At 46.1% G+C, this 14,296-nt stretch overlaps 1 protein-coding gene across 1 annotated transcript in view; it reads left to right on the top strand.

The window, feature by feature from the left end:
- Window positions 1-14,296, top strand: part of LOC144501446 (uncharacterized) — a 66,587-nt gene that overhangs the window by 17,587 nt on the left and 34,704 nt on the right. Inside the window, exon 3 of the mRNA XM_078225219.1 lies at window positions 5,493-5,639. Within this exon, the coding sequence (XP_078081345.1) occupies window positions 5,493-5,639 (147 nt within the window). The remainder of the gene's footprint in view (window positions 1-5,492; window positions 5,640-14,296) is intronic.

Here is a 14,296-nt window from a genome sequence, read left to right as displayed (position 1 = left end):
CTGAACCCAAAGACAGAAAATAAAATCAAGGAGAAAACCAGATGCTTCTCCAGAAACTGGAGGCAGACATTCCGTGCAACTGATAACGAAAATGTTCGGGAATGACATCAGTTAAGGTCCCATTTGTGGTTTTGTTTGTAGTTTTGCTGAAAAAAAAAGACCTTGGCAGCATCACACACGAGTGTAGCCATAGCAACGCTAACCAGATTGCAGCAAGGTCACTTAGACTGATTTAAAAGGAAATCTCTTCCTAGTTTCCTTACAGAACAAGGACAGGAGAAAGAAAAGGAACTAGAATTAAACAAATTTGTGAGAGCAGTAACAGAGGTTGATAGCAAGAGTGGAAACTAAGCAGAAACATAATGGGATAAAAAAGGACATAAATAATTTGACTTTTTTAGTTCTTTTCATGACTTCCCAGAGCACCTCGCAGCCACATATTTACTTTTTAAGTGTAGTCACTGTAGTAATACAGGGAAACGTCATGGCTAATTTGTGCACAGCAAGATCCCACAAACGCCAATGAGATAACCTGTAATTTTTTTTGTGACATAGTCTGAGAGTTAAACGTTGACCAGGAGACGCGCTGTTTTTCAAAGTCGTACCATTGCGAAATTTTACAGCCACCCGAGGTGTCAGACCAGGCCTCGGTTTAATGTCTCATCCGCAAGGCGGCACCTCTGACAGTGCAGCACTCCCTCAGTACCATGCTGGAGTGTCGGTCTGGATCTGTCTCCAGATTGAAGTTTGAAAATTAGTTTGCGAGGCAAAATCAAAGAGACAGGACGAAAGAGGTGCATTTGCCCATGAACAATACCTCAGGAAATTGGGTGCTTTTTCTTTAGTAACTGTACACCGTGGATATCACTGTGACATCAGTAAATCAGAATAAAATCTATTTTTAAAAATTCATTCATGGGACATGGGCGTCGCTGGCTGGCCAGCATTTATTGCCCATTCCTGGTTGTCCTTGGAGGGCAGTTGAGAGTCAACCACATTGCTGTGGCTCTGGAGTCACATGTAGGCCAGACCGGGTAAGGATGGCAGATTTCCTTCCCTAAAGGACATTAGTGAACCAGATGGGTTTTTCCGACAATCGACAATGGTTTCATGGCCATCAGTAGATTCTCAATTCTGGATTTTGTTTTAAAATTAAATTCAAATTCCACCATCTGCAGTGGTGGGATTTGAACCTGGTTTCTCAGAACATTAGCTGGGTTTTTAGATTAATAGTCTAGCGATAATGCCACAAGGCCATCGCCTTCCCCTATATGATGCAGTAAATAATAATAATAACAGCTGAAGTGACACCCTGCCCATGCTGAACTCAATACATTGGGACATAACTTCTTGGCTTTGGAGTGTCAGATTTGGGGGAGCATCCCAAAGATGCACTGGGGAATCCCCCTAGGAGGTTCCCAGGTAAGGGTTGACATGGCAGTTGTCCAGAAATGCTAATGTCCCCGGAACAATTGCACTGGGCTGGGGGCCATCCCACAAAGCAATTTAAATCGTTAAACTCGGCTGATTCTGCCAATTTGCCCCCATTGTTACTCTGAAAGAGATAGAAGGAAAAAAAGCAGAGTAACTATTTTAAAGATTCAGACTGAGCCCCACACCCCCCCACACTCCCGCCGCTCCCCCCCCAACCACCTCCCCAGTCCAACCCCAACAATGGACACACCCGCCACCCCCCCCCCCCCCCCCCCCCCCTCCCCACCCCCAAACCAGGTCTGATCCCAGCCCAACCCAACATAGCCTGGCCAATCCCCCAAGTCCAACGCTGACCCAACCTGCCACCAGATACCACTGCCCAACACAGGATAGGCCATTAAAATAGGATACCTTCACTACGCACATTGGGCGATGTCGGAATGCTTTTCTTCGCCTAAGGTCAGAGGCTGCAGTGCTTGAGGTGAAGTGTGTTGCTGGTGAGTGTCCTGAACTGATGAATGAGGGGTCAGGGAGGAAGCACTGTGAGCAATTGGACTAACAAATGCCAAGAAAAGTTTTAAAGCCAGCCACAGCGACCAAGAGAGGTCATGCATTGGGAAGACTGTGGGCATTACTGTAGCCTGAAGTGCAACACATCTGATCTTGTATTTTGAAGTGAGGTCAAAGTGTAGCTGAAGTAGCCTTAATGAGTGGCACAGTAGCACAGTGGTTAGTACTGCTGCCTCACAGAGCCAGGGACCCGGGTTCGATTCTCAGCTTGGGTCATTGTCTGTGTGGAGTCTGCACGTTCTCCCTGTGTCTGCGTGGGTTTCCTCCGGGTGCCCTGGTTTCCTCCCACAGTCCGGAAGACATGCTGGTTAAGTGCATTGGCCATGCTAAATTCTCCCTCAGTGTACCTGAACAGGTGCCAGAATGTGGCAACGAGGGGATTTTCACAGTAACTTCATTGCAGTGTTAACGTAAGCCTACTTATGACGCTCATAAATAAACTTAACCTTAGCTTTTTAGTGCATCTTTTTTAAAACTACTTCCAACACTCAATCAACACAGAAACTCAAATGAAGTCAAACTTTAAAAAAGCGTAATCGTCGGAACACTACCACCCCGCCTGCCACAGAATCGGAGTGGGCAAGGGGCAGACAACAGAAATGCCCGTTGACTTCGGGCAGGAATTTCCGGTCTCGCTCGAGCGAGGCCATAAAATCCCGCCCAATGAGCGCTTTACTATCCTGTAAAATTTCTGTTTATTGAAAAGAAGTGATTTTGAAATAGCTTTTACGGTTGGCAGCAGAATTTGTATTGCCCATCTACATCTGAGCGCAGGTCCTCAGCTCCCTTCCTCCCTCTCCCCGCACAGTGAATGGAGAATGGTTCACCCATTCAGATCACGTTGCAGCTTAACTTGTATCACAAATGAAACACACTGTACCTCGGCCACATACAGTTATTCCTTTAACATTGGGAGCCTGAGCTTCTCCTTTCATATTCATTAACTACACACGACGGCATTCTTAATCTCCCCGCAGCTTAAATCTCTCCTGGTAATTTTGCTGTCAATTAATTGAAAGAAAGACCTCTTTGTATGGGTGCACTGATAGGCTGCTGAATATAGACTGCACGTCCCCTCATCGTGGGTCCCCCCACCCCACCCCCCCTCCCCCCGCCCAAAGAGGAAAATAATTGTTAATTCTCATATCGGCCCAACCCCAACTCAAAAAAATCAAAGCTTCGCAAACATGCGGCCTATTTGCAAGTCAATATCTTAAAACAATACGCTGGAGCACAGTGACTGACTAAAAACCTTGAAATCATGGGTGGAATCGTTTTCCCTTGGCCGTTGGGACCCCGATGTCAGGACAACATGAGGATCATGCGCCTGTACTTTTGGCAGCGAGAGGGTCCCCTAATTGGCTTCCCCCAAGCTTTGTTTGCTATTCGTTCATGGGATGTGGGCGTCGCTGGCTGGGCCAGCGTTTATTACCCATCCCTGAAGGCATTTCAGAGTCAACCACATCGCTGTGGCCCTGGAGTCACATGTAGGCCAGTCCAGGTAAGGACAGCAGATTTGGCGGGGGCGGCATGGTGGCACAATGGTTAGCATTACTGCCTCACAGCGCCAGGGTCCCGGGTTCAATTCCAGCCTCAGGTCACTGTCTATGTGGAGTCTGCACATTCTCCCCGTGTCTGCGTGGGTTTCCTCCGGGTGTTCCGGTTTCCTCCCACAGTCCAATGATGTACAGGTTAGGTGGATTGACCATGCTAAATTGCTCCTTAGTGTCAGGAGGATGAGCAGGGTAAATATAAGGGGTTGTGGGAATAGGGCCTGGGTAGGAATGTGGTTGGTGCAGACTTGATGGGCTGAATGGCCTCCTTCTGCACAGTCGGGGTTCTATGAATTCTATTTCCTTCCCTAAAGGGGCATTAGTGAATGAGATGGGTATTTACAACAATGGTTTCATGGTCATCGTTAGACTTTTAATTCCAGATGTTTTATTAAATTCAAATTTTGCCATCTGGTGTGCTAGGATTCAAACCCGTGTCCCCAGAGCATTACCCTGTGTCTCTGGAGTGCTGGTCTGGGAATTACTAGCTATGGGAACAGATGAAAGTCTGCTTTATGTGGGAAGAGAATTAGCATGGAATTATCTCTTTGTGATCGTAATTCAATAATTTTAATGACATGGGAGGCACTATGTAATTGCAACATTTTTCGTTGTGTTTTCATTCAGGACCTTTTGTCTTCAGGATTTAACCTCTCTTCACGAGAGGAAATTTAGGTTTTTAAAAATAGATTACTTAAATTTGTTTCTTAACAATATTGGGCCCTCTGCTTTTCAGTATTTCAAACCACACTCTTTTAAAGATTTTCCTAATATCAAATAGAATCTGGATCATGTTTTTATCAGTAAACTACTAGTTGCTATTCTTTATTTTATATCTCGGATCTATTCAGAGATGACCACACTTTCTATGGCCGGAATTTTCCAGTCCCTTCGTAGTGGCTTGCCATTGGCCGCTGGCAGGAGTTTCCAGTCCAGCCGAAGTCCACATCACTTTGTATATCTTTCCCGTCCCTCTGCCAGGGAATCGACTTCGGCCGGACCGGAAGATCCCATCGGAGGAAAGGTCTGGAAAATCCAACCCCCCCTCCACCTCAAAACATGCCTAACAGGTTTTATTTGCAATATATTATAATGTTTCTCCCATGCTTCAGCTCTGACTTCCAGCTCTTTCTCCAGTTTGTTCACTTTTCTCTGAATCCTAATCCACACTTGACCAACCAAGCGCAGTGAGCACCAACAGTAAACAGACTCACGTAATCAAACACAGAGCAGTTGAAAACTGCAACTGCTGCAGTTAAACAATTAATCATGGACATTGGTCATTTCACCCATTTTAAGGACTAATTTCAGAGACAGTACCCAATCACGACTTCCGCTACAGACTAATATTCCTAAAGGCAGCTTGGCAATCTGTCTGCCAGTCAACTAAAATGAACATTCGATCTCATCCTTTATAAATGATGCGTCAAATAGCTGTTTAAGACACCTTGCAAAAGATCAGCCTGCTCTACTCACTATCACCAACCAAAAGAGAAGCATCTAATGTTTAGAGTTTATTTATTAGTGTCACCAGTAGGCTTACATTAACACTTCAATGAAGTTATTGTGAAAATCCCCTAGTCGCCACACTCCGGTGCCTGTTCCGGTAACACTGTGGGAGAATTTGGCATGGCCAATGCACCTAACCATATTGCGAGTGAATCTTTTTATGTTTTGATGCTCTCCTCCTCCACACACCCACACCATGATTTCACAGTCTTCGGAAACATCCCACACTCCCTTGACTCCCTTAACTCCAGACTGTTACCCCAAATATTCTCAGTAAAGTACAGAAGTCACCCGAGGAGGTCACACACAAAATAAACGCGAATGAGATGAGAGGACAAATTGTGGGGCAGATGAGACACCCCTGAACCTATGAACGGACTGCAACAAATTTCTCTGCCGCTCACACTATGATGTTTCTTTGTGCAGGATTGTACCAGACGTTGACGCTCAATGGTCCACTGAACCACACAACACTTCAGCCCCTTCTGCAGGATGTCTACCCCACAGAGACTTCAGAGTCCATCTCGCAACTCGCCCAGCTCCTACTGAGAGAGGTTGACAGGAAGCAGCAAGGTAAGGCGATATCCTTTTCCATAGCAACACAGAAGCTGAACCGGTGACATTTCTCCAGGGGAAAGCAAGCGAGGTTAAATCGAGGTCGAAGGGCAATCCCAGTGACCTCGCGCTCTCAGTCACTCTTTCTGGGAAGTGGAGTTGAACAGGCTCCAAGCCACTTCTGATTGTCAGTAAGGATTAAGTGAAACCACTAAGCTATCAATCTGGCTCTCAGAAAACATCGGTCTGCGTCATAACAAACCCAGAATTTACTGGTCGAGTTGGAAAGAAAATCCATTGAGGCTAAAATTGTGAAATAAAGAGAAAATGTACTGGAAATGCGCGTCAGAGAAATCAGTGCCTTGCAGGGAAACAGGTTCATGTTTTGAATGTGGCTATTGCTTTATTTATAACTATTTCAAGGCCGCTTGTAAGACACAGGCCGGAATTCTCCAGCCTCCCAGCCGCGTGTTTCCCACCACTGGGAGGTGTTGTGTTGTTTGCTAGCGGCGGGATTCTCTGGTCACAGAGTCCCCACAGTGCAGAAGGAGGCCATTCGGCCCATCGAGCCTGCACCACCAACAATCCCACTGAGGCCCTATCTCAGTAACCTCATGCATTTACCCTGCTAATCCCCCTAAGGGCCAATCCACCTAACTTGCACATCTTTGGAGTGTGTGAGGAAACCAGAGGAAACCCACACGGACATGGGGAGAACATGGGGAATTCCCATTGATGTCACCCCACGCTGGCGGGAAACCCGCGGACAGGGTGCGCTGCCGGCAGGACAGGAGAATCCCACCGGCGTGAACAGCCGGAGAATTCCAGCCACAGTCTCTGGAATCTCCTCCCATGCCTATCTAAATCTTTCCCTTCTCTAAGACCCTCCCTGAAACCTACCTCTGTCACCAAACTTCCGGTTGGCTGTCTAATGATGTGCATGTGGCTGGGTGTTGTACTTTGTTTGATAACGCCCCTGTGAAGCGTGGCTTACTGAAAATGTCATTGCGTGAGGGTATGACAAAGAAAGTTTAGCCCATCAGCAAGTTTTGAAGGCAATATGTGCAAAGGCAAGTCAGTGGACCCAAGCCAAGGATCAGCTATGATCTGGTTGAATGGCGGTGGAACAGACCTCGGAGGCTGAATGGCCTCCTCCTTGTTCCTTATCTATTAGACCATAAAACCATAAGACATAGGAGCAGAATTAGGCCACTCAGCCGATCGAGTCTACTCCACCATTCAATCATGGCTGATATTTTTCTCGTCCACATTCTCCTGCCTTTTCCTCATAACCCCTGATCCCCTTGTTAACCAGGAACAGTTAAAGTTTCAAAGTTTATTTATTAGTGTCACAAGTAGGCTTACATTAAAACTGCAGTGAAGTAAATGTGAAAATCCGCTAGTCGCCATACTCCAGCACCTGTTCGGTTACACTGAGGGAGAATTTAGCACGGCCAATGCACCTAACCAGCACGTCTTTCGGACTGTGGGAGGAAACCAGAGCACCCGTGGAAACCCACATAGACGGGAAAACATGCAGACTCTGCACAGACAGTAACCCAAGCCGGGAATTGAACCCGGGTCCCTGGCGCTGTGAGGCAGCAGTGCTAACCACTGTACCACCATGCTCCTCTTGCAAGCTCAAAATAATTCTTCCAGAATGCCATGGGAACACCCAACAGTTGCAGCAGAGTTTACGGAGTTGTTGGGGGAGGGCCTGTCGGCATCAAGCCAGCAACCAGAAGCATTATTTGGGGAGCTTCCTAAACACCTTCCAGCTTCATGCAGCTGGAAACAGGGACACCCACCCACTGAACAACTGGGCAGACGGGCGGCATTGATCCAGAACAGGGAGTCCACATGTACCTTTATTGACTCTGATGTGGTTTCATCTTCCTTGGCATATAGTTTCCGCAGACCCGCGACAAGATCATCCAGGGCCGGGGTTAGTTTAAGGGTTTCTCTCGGCCCGTCCCAACCCCATCCCCAGCTCTCTGTCTCACATCAAATCAGAAACTAGGAAAACACTGGGATTATTTCCATTGGTGTGGAGATGCCGGTGTTGGACTGGGGTAAACACAGTAACAGTTTTAACAACACCAGGTTAAAGTCCAACAGGTTTATTTGGTAGCAAATACAATTAGCTTTCGGAGCGCTGCTCCTTCGGAGAGCAGATTTCCACTCCATCTGACGAAGGAGCAGCGCTCCGAAAGCTAATGGCATTTGCTACCAAATAAACCTGTTGGACTTTAACCTGGTGTTGTTAAAACTGTTACATTATTTCCATTGGAACAGAGAATGCTGAAGAGAGACTTAATAATGTTGTTCCTAATTATATGGAATTCTGATAAATTATGTAAGGAGTAACAGTTCCCAGTGGGGGAGGGAGCGGGGGCAGGGTGAGAGAGCACAGTTTAAGATGATTGACAAAAGGATGAGATTAGGAGGAATTTCCTTGTGCATTGAGTTGGTGTGATCTGAAATGCCCTGCCTGAAAAGGTGGTGAAAACAGATTCAATCGTAACTCATGAAAAGAAATTGAATTTTTACTTGAGAAAGAACGATTTTCAGAGCCAGCATTATCCGGCTGTTCGCAAGTGGCGGATTCTCTGGTCCCGCTGGCACACCCTCCCGTCCCGGCTTTCCCACCGCTGTGGGGTATTTACAATGGGAAATCCCATTGATGGCAGCAGGACCATAAGATCCCACCACTAGCAAATGGTGGACCGCCTCTTGTTGCAGAGAAACCCGCTGATGGAAGACCAGAGAACTCTGACCAACATCACTATTTTTAAAAAAACACTCTTGTTGATTAAACAAACATTCAATGCATTTAAATTCCTTCAACTAATCTCTTATGAAAACAAATGTTTCTATTCTATAACCGCTTGGAGTTGTCAGTCAAACTGCTCACTTAACAGACACCCTACTGTGATAATGTTAGGTTGTAAAATTAGTGTTGCAGCACAAATCTTATAATGATAACCTTCAGACTCAAGAAGATGGAGAACAGATTGAAATGGCAGGCACTGATTGTAAAACTTCACATTGTTTTTAAAATTCAAAGCCCAGCAGATTTAAATCTGTTGACAGCTTTTGCGGTTCAAATTAGTTATGACAGTTCTTTGACAGCTCCAATGAGTTTCTGTATTTTTACATATGAATCCCTCCATCACCCACCCACCCACCCCCCACCCATGGAATTGGCAGAGGCCAGGTCCAGGGAGGAACTTTGCTGAAGGTAGACTCTGCATTTGCACAATTCAGGCCGAAGTCTTTCTTCTGGAAAAAGAGAAAAATCTACCCCTTTTGTTCAAGCACATCTTTAATATATATTCATGTGGATCAGATCCTTGAGCTGCTGGAAGATTTTGGTATGATAAACACTTGAACACTGATTAAACACAACGGAACATTCTCAAAATTGAAATAAAATAATTTTCGGGGTCTGATGATGCATTTCAGGTCCTATCGTTGTTGAAGATCTCAAGCTGACAGGTGCACACCATCTGCACACCACCTGCACCCGGGCATGGATATAAAAACGGGTGGCACAGTTGCACAGTGGCTAGAACTGCTGCCTCATAGTGTCCGGGTTCAATTCTGGCCTTGGGTAACTGTCTGTGCAGAGTCTGCACGTTCTCCTCATGTCTGCATGGGGTTCTTCCCACAGTCCAAAGATGTGCAGGTTAGGTGGATTTGCCTTGCTAAATTGCCCCTTAGTGTCCCAAGTTGTGTAGATTAGTGGTTACGGGGATCGGGCGGTCAGTGGTTAGATGCAAAGTCGGTACAGACTCGATGGGCCAAATGGCTGCCTCCTGCACTGTAGGGATTCTATGATTGAAGCAGACAGTCGGGTTGAACTGCCCACTGCCTGGACCTGTTTATGGCCATGTTGGTAAGGCCCAGGCTAATGCGGAGGTCCTCCAATCTCCCCCCCCCCAACCCCTGCACTGGGCGGCCAAACATCAGGAGCGTAGGGCGGAAGAAGGATTTGAACCAACAACAGTCTGACTCAGGAGTTAGAAGCACCAGCGCTGAGTCAAAGTTGGCACTCAGTTCTGCTTGTGCCTAATAAAAGTTGAAAACATCAACACAGCCTGCATGACTTTGTTGTGCTGTCAGAAGCAGATGGTGAGCAGAAGCTAGGTGCTTCCCCACAGGGAGAGAAATTGAAGGAGAAGTGAGCCGAGCCTGATCTTCCCTCTCTCCCAGCGATGGGGTCAAAAATCAGCAAGGGCAAACTGCGAGGAGTCCAGGTCAAAGGAGGAGGCAGGTAAGACTAAAGGAGAAAATATTTAACTATCAACTAAAAAAAACAAACTTGTGAATGAGAGGGAAAACCTTATGCATTAGAAACATGAGAAATATATACAGATATGGCAATCATTAATCGTACGTGCGTGTATTAGAATGTTGGATGTTACACTTCTATATATCGGCTGGGCATTTTGGCCAGGGAGCCAATTAGGAAATTCCACCCCCAAACAATATTTAAAATGAATTGCCGGAAATTGATGGGCTGTGGAGTTTTCCAGTATGGTTCTCAGTATGTAATCGCTATACTGAGAGGTCGGGTTCCCGCTCAGTGACTCATTCCCCAGTCCGCAGAAATGACTCAAAAAGAATTTGAGGAACGCATTTCCTTTCATCTTTCCAAACTTAATGCTGATTTTTTTTTTGCAAATTGGGATTATTAAACACAGAAAATCGTTAACCTTTAAGAATCTTAGAACAGAATCATCGAATACCTACAGTGCAGAAGGAGGCCATTCGGCCGATCGAGTCTGCACCGACTCTCTGCCAGAGCATCTTACCCAGGCCCTATCCCTGTGAGTGCACATATTTACCGCACATAATCTCCCTAGCCTATGCATCTTGGAACACTAAGAGACAATTTAGCATGGCCAATCCACCTAACCTGCACATCTTGGAACACTAAGAGGCAATTTCACATGGCCAATCCACTTAACTTGCACATCTTTGGATACTAAGAGGCAATTTAGCATGGCCAATCCACCTAACCTGCACATCTTTGGATACTAAGAGGCAATTCAGCATGGCCAATCTACCTAACCTGCACATCTTTGAACACTAAGGGGCAATTTAGCATGGCCAATCCACCTAACCTGTACATCTTGGGACACTAAGAGGCAATTTCACATGGCCAATCCACCTTACCCAAAACATCTTGGGACACTAAGGGGCAATTTAGCATGGCCAATCCACCTCACCTGCCCGTCTTTGGACACTAAGGGACAATTTAGCATGGCCAATCCACCTAACCTACACATCTTTGGACTGACTAGGATCAGGAGAAATATTTTCTCTCCGAGGATCATTAAGGTGCGTAATTCTCTTTCTCAGAAGGTAGTGGAGACTGGGTCACTGAATTTATTCAAAACAGAATTAGACAGAATTTTGATTTGCAAGGGAGTCCAGAGTTTTTTGTGGGGGCAGACGTGGAAGTGGAACTGAGACCACAACCAGATTGACCTTGGTCTTATTGAATTGTGGAGCAGGTTCGATTGGGGCCGAATGATCTATTGCTGCTCCCGAGTCCCATGTTCCTACTATATAGTTGGTACTTTGACATAATTCTGACTTTCGCTTTTAGGTCATTTCAGTTCTTTCCACAATAGACATCTTCCATGTAAAATTGGGCTAAAAAAAATGGATTCAGGCTCCACGGGTCTGAATATATGTTAACCCACGCTAATAAGTCCCATTATTAGAGCCAGGGTCTGTGTCAGGGATGGCTGAAGTCCACGCTAAAGAGGCTGGAGTGATATCCCCAAACCGCATTTCCCTGGGTTTCTGCTTGGCCCAGTTAACCCTGGTACTTGGACTCAGCCCCTTCTGTGTCTCAGATCAGGGAGTCAAGAGGAGCAGGCAGTAAGGCTGTGGAGGTGGGGAAAAAAGGAAGTGCCTCCTATTGCTTGCCTGGGTTTTGAGTCCTTTGGGCTGCTGTGTTTGAATAGGAGCCAATGGCCATTACCTCCTTTGTAGGCCGGGAAAGGTAGGCAGGCCTAACCCGTGTGATGCCACAAACCGAGTGTAGCAACCCACACTTGCAAAGACAGGTGGGGTCAGATTAAGTGTGTCATGTTCATTTGGGAAGTGGTGGTGAGGGGCTGGGTAGGGTAGTGTGTAGAGATGAGGGTGGGAGAAGAGTATCAGTCCCATAGGCCTGTGTAGCTCAATCAAGATTAGTATCTGTGCAATGGACAATCTGGTCTTTAATTAGCTGTTACAGGAATTGATATTGATTCTTGATAGCTGTACTGAACACTGTGTATTAATATATTCATGTATTCACTGGACGTTACGTCACAGGTCACTAGTGCGGAGAAACTGCCAGATGAAGAAGCAGCTTGTAGTGAACATACATTGTAAATAAAGCTCCGTTATTTTTAACCCTCTGTACTTCCGAGCATCAATTCTCCACTATACAACAATGACTGTCTGTGTGGAGTTTGCACATTCTCCCCGTGTCAGCGTGAGTTTCCTCTGGGTGCTCCGATTTCCTCCCACACTCCAAAGATGTGCGGGTTAGGTGGATTGGCCATGCTAAATTGTCCCTTAGTGTCAGGGGGATTAGCTAGGGTAAATATGTGTGGTTATGGGGATAAGACCTGGGTGTGATTGTTGTTGGTGCAGACTCGAAGGGCTGAATGGCCTCCTTCTGCACTGTAGGGATTCTATGATTCTATGATTCAATCTGGTAATGTGCCTACTTCACAGTGAGAGTAGCTCAACTGAAGGCGAGGACCAATCTGTATCGTGGATATATCTGTATGTAGGAATTGTGCTGTCACTGCACTTTGCACTATACTTCCCACACCTTGAAAAAGTAAAGCTGCATCATTTTAATCTCCAAAATATGGAGCTGTGTACCATGAAATGGTTGGATTCAGGACTAAACCTTTGATTTGCAGGACACTTAGATCCCAGGAGCAGCAGCCAACCCGTGCACCAAGCCGTTTCCCCTCATGTGCTCTTGACAATTTTGCTCTGAGTTTTATTGGAATGATTAGGGGCGGCACGGTGGCACAGTGGTTAGCACTGCTGCCTCACCGCGCTAGAGATCTGGGTTCAATTCCTGGCTTGGGTCACTATCTGTGTGGAGTATGCACGTTCTCCCCGTGTCTGCGTGGGTTTCCTACGGATGCTCCGGTTTCCTCCCACAGTCCAAAGATGTGCAGATTCGTTGGATTGGCCATGCTAAATTGTCCCTTAGTGTCAGGGGGGTTAGCAGAGTAGATACATGGGATAGGGTCTGGGTGGGATTATTGTTGGTGCAGGCTCGATGGGCCGAATGGCCTCCTTCTGCACTGTAAGGATTCTATGATCATTGTAATTTATAATTTATCTTTAATATAGTTTGTGTTTCCTTTATTGCCACTGTGTGTAATTACCAGGGACTCCAAGGACAATGATGCAGATGACGCGGGGTTGGCGGGGGGGGAGGTGGGGGAGAGAACAATGAACACAGAGATGCCCAATCCCCATGGATCGTTCAAGTCTTTATTCTCACTAAAGTCTTGAGCCCTGACTTGATGAAGCAAACTGGCTCCAAGTTTGCCCGATACTAACTGTGATAGATTCAGCAGTGGCTGGAATGAGGGGAGGGATACCTATTGATTCCACATAGTTTAATAAGAAAACAACAGCCGTTGTCATTGACTGACAGCTCCGTCGTCAAAAACAAGGGGATAAATCACAACAATGTCACCAAACTGAAGACAGTGTGTCCCTCGCAGACAACTTTACACACATCATTATGCAGAGAATACAGAGAGGACTGAACCCAGTTCCACATGATTAATGACATCCAGATAATACAAAGGTTGGACTGCTAACAAATCTTGTATTATTACTTGGAGAGCAGCTGTTATTTCTTCTCTGTCACCACTGTAATATCAACACAGGCCACTTAACCCTCTGTGTACCATCTGTAGCTCTACCTTCCCCCAAGAGTGTATCAGGACAAGAACGAGCAGGGAAAATCATGATTTACTGTCAAATCTCCTTAGCATCGTAAGGTAAAATTAAACAAAAAGAACAGCATGTTTTCTCAGCAGATCGTGTCCTTATTTTGTCCCTCTTCCTCGCTTCAATGTCCCTGTGTCCATTGTCTAAGTCATTTGGCAATAATTTTACTCAGCCTTTCCAACGGACTCCCCTGTTGGAACTCCAGTTCATGCCAAGTGAATTGGCAACAGACTAAATGCTCCTGGACAATGTCAGATTATTTTAAGAACCCGGGGTGCACTAATGTGCTTCAGAAAAGGGAATCAGGTAACCTCTGGACCTGGCTGGCATGTAATTCCAGTCCCACACTCGGAATGCCCTTGGCAAGCAATGATGGGTATCAGTTTCGCACTTCCTCCAAGTGACAGAACTTGCATCGATGCAGCAGTCCCTCAGTGCTGCATCACAGCATCAGCCTGAATCATCATACTCCAACGTTTTCCCTTTTGACTTGGAGATACTGAGCCAAGCAAACAACTAATAACGTGCAGCTAAGGCCTTACGTAGTGATGAGAGCTTGTGCTTTTGTATCAGTTTATTCTCAGTAACACATCGGTGACAAAGCATTCAGACGTTGCACGAGTATTTGCATGGCATTTATAGCATAAAAATAGGCCATTGTATCGAGTAAGTCTTCACCT

Source organism: Mustelus asterias, chromosome 1 (genome assembly GCF_964213995.1).
Source record: "Mustelus asterias chromosome 1, sMusAst1.hap1.1, whole genome shotgun sequence".
Taxonomy (NCBI): domain Eukaryota; kingdom Metazoa; phylum Chordata; class Chondrichthyes; order Carcharhiniformes; family Triakidae; genus Mustelus; species Mustelus asterias.
This window is presented reverse-complemented; position numbering and strand designations above follow the sequence as displayed.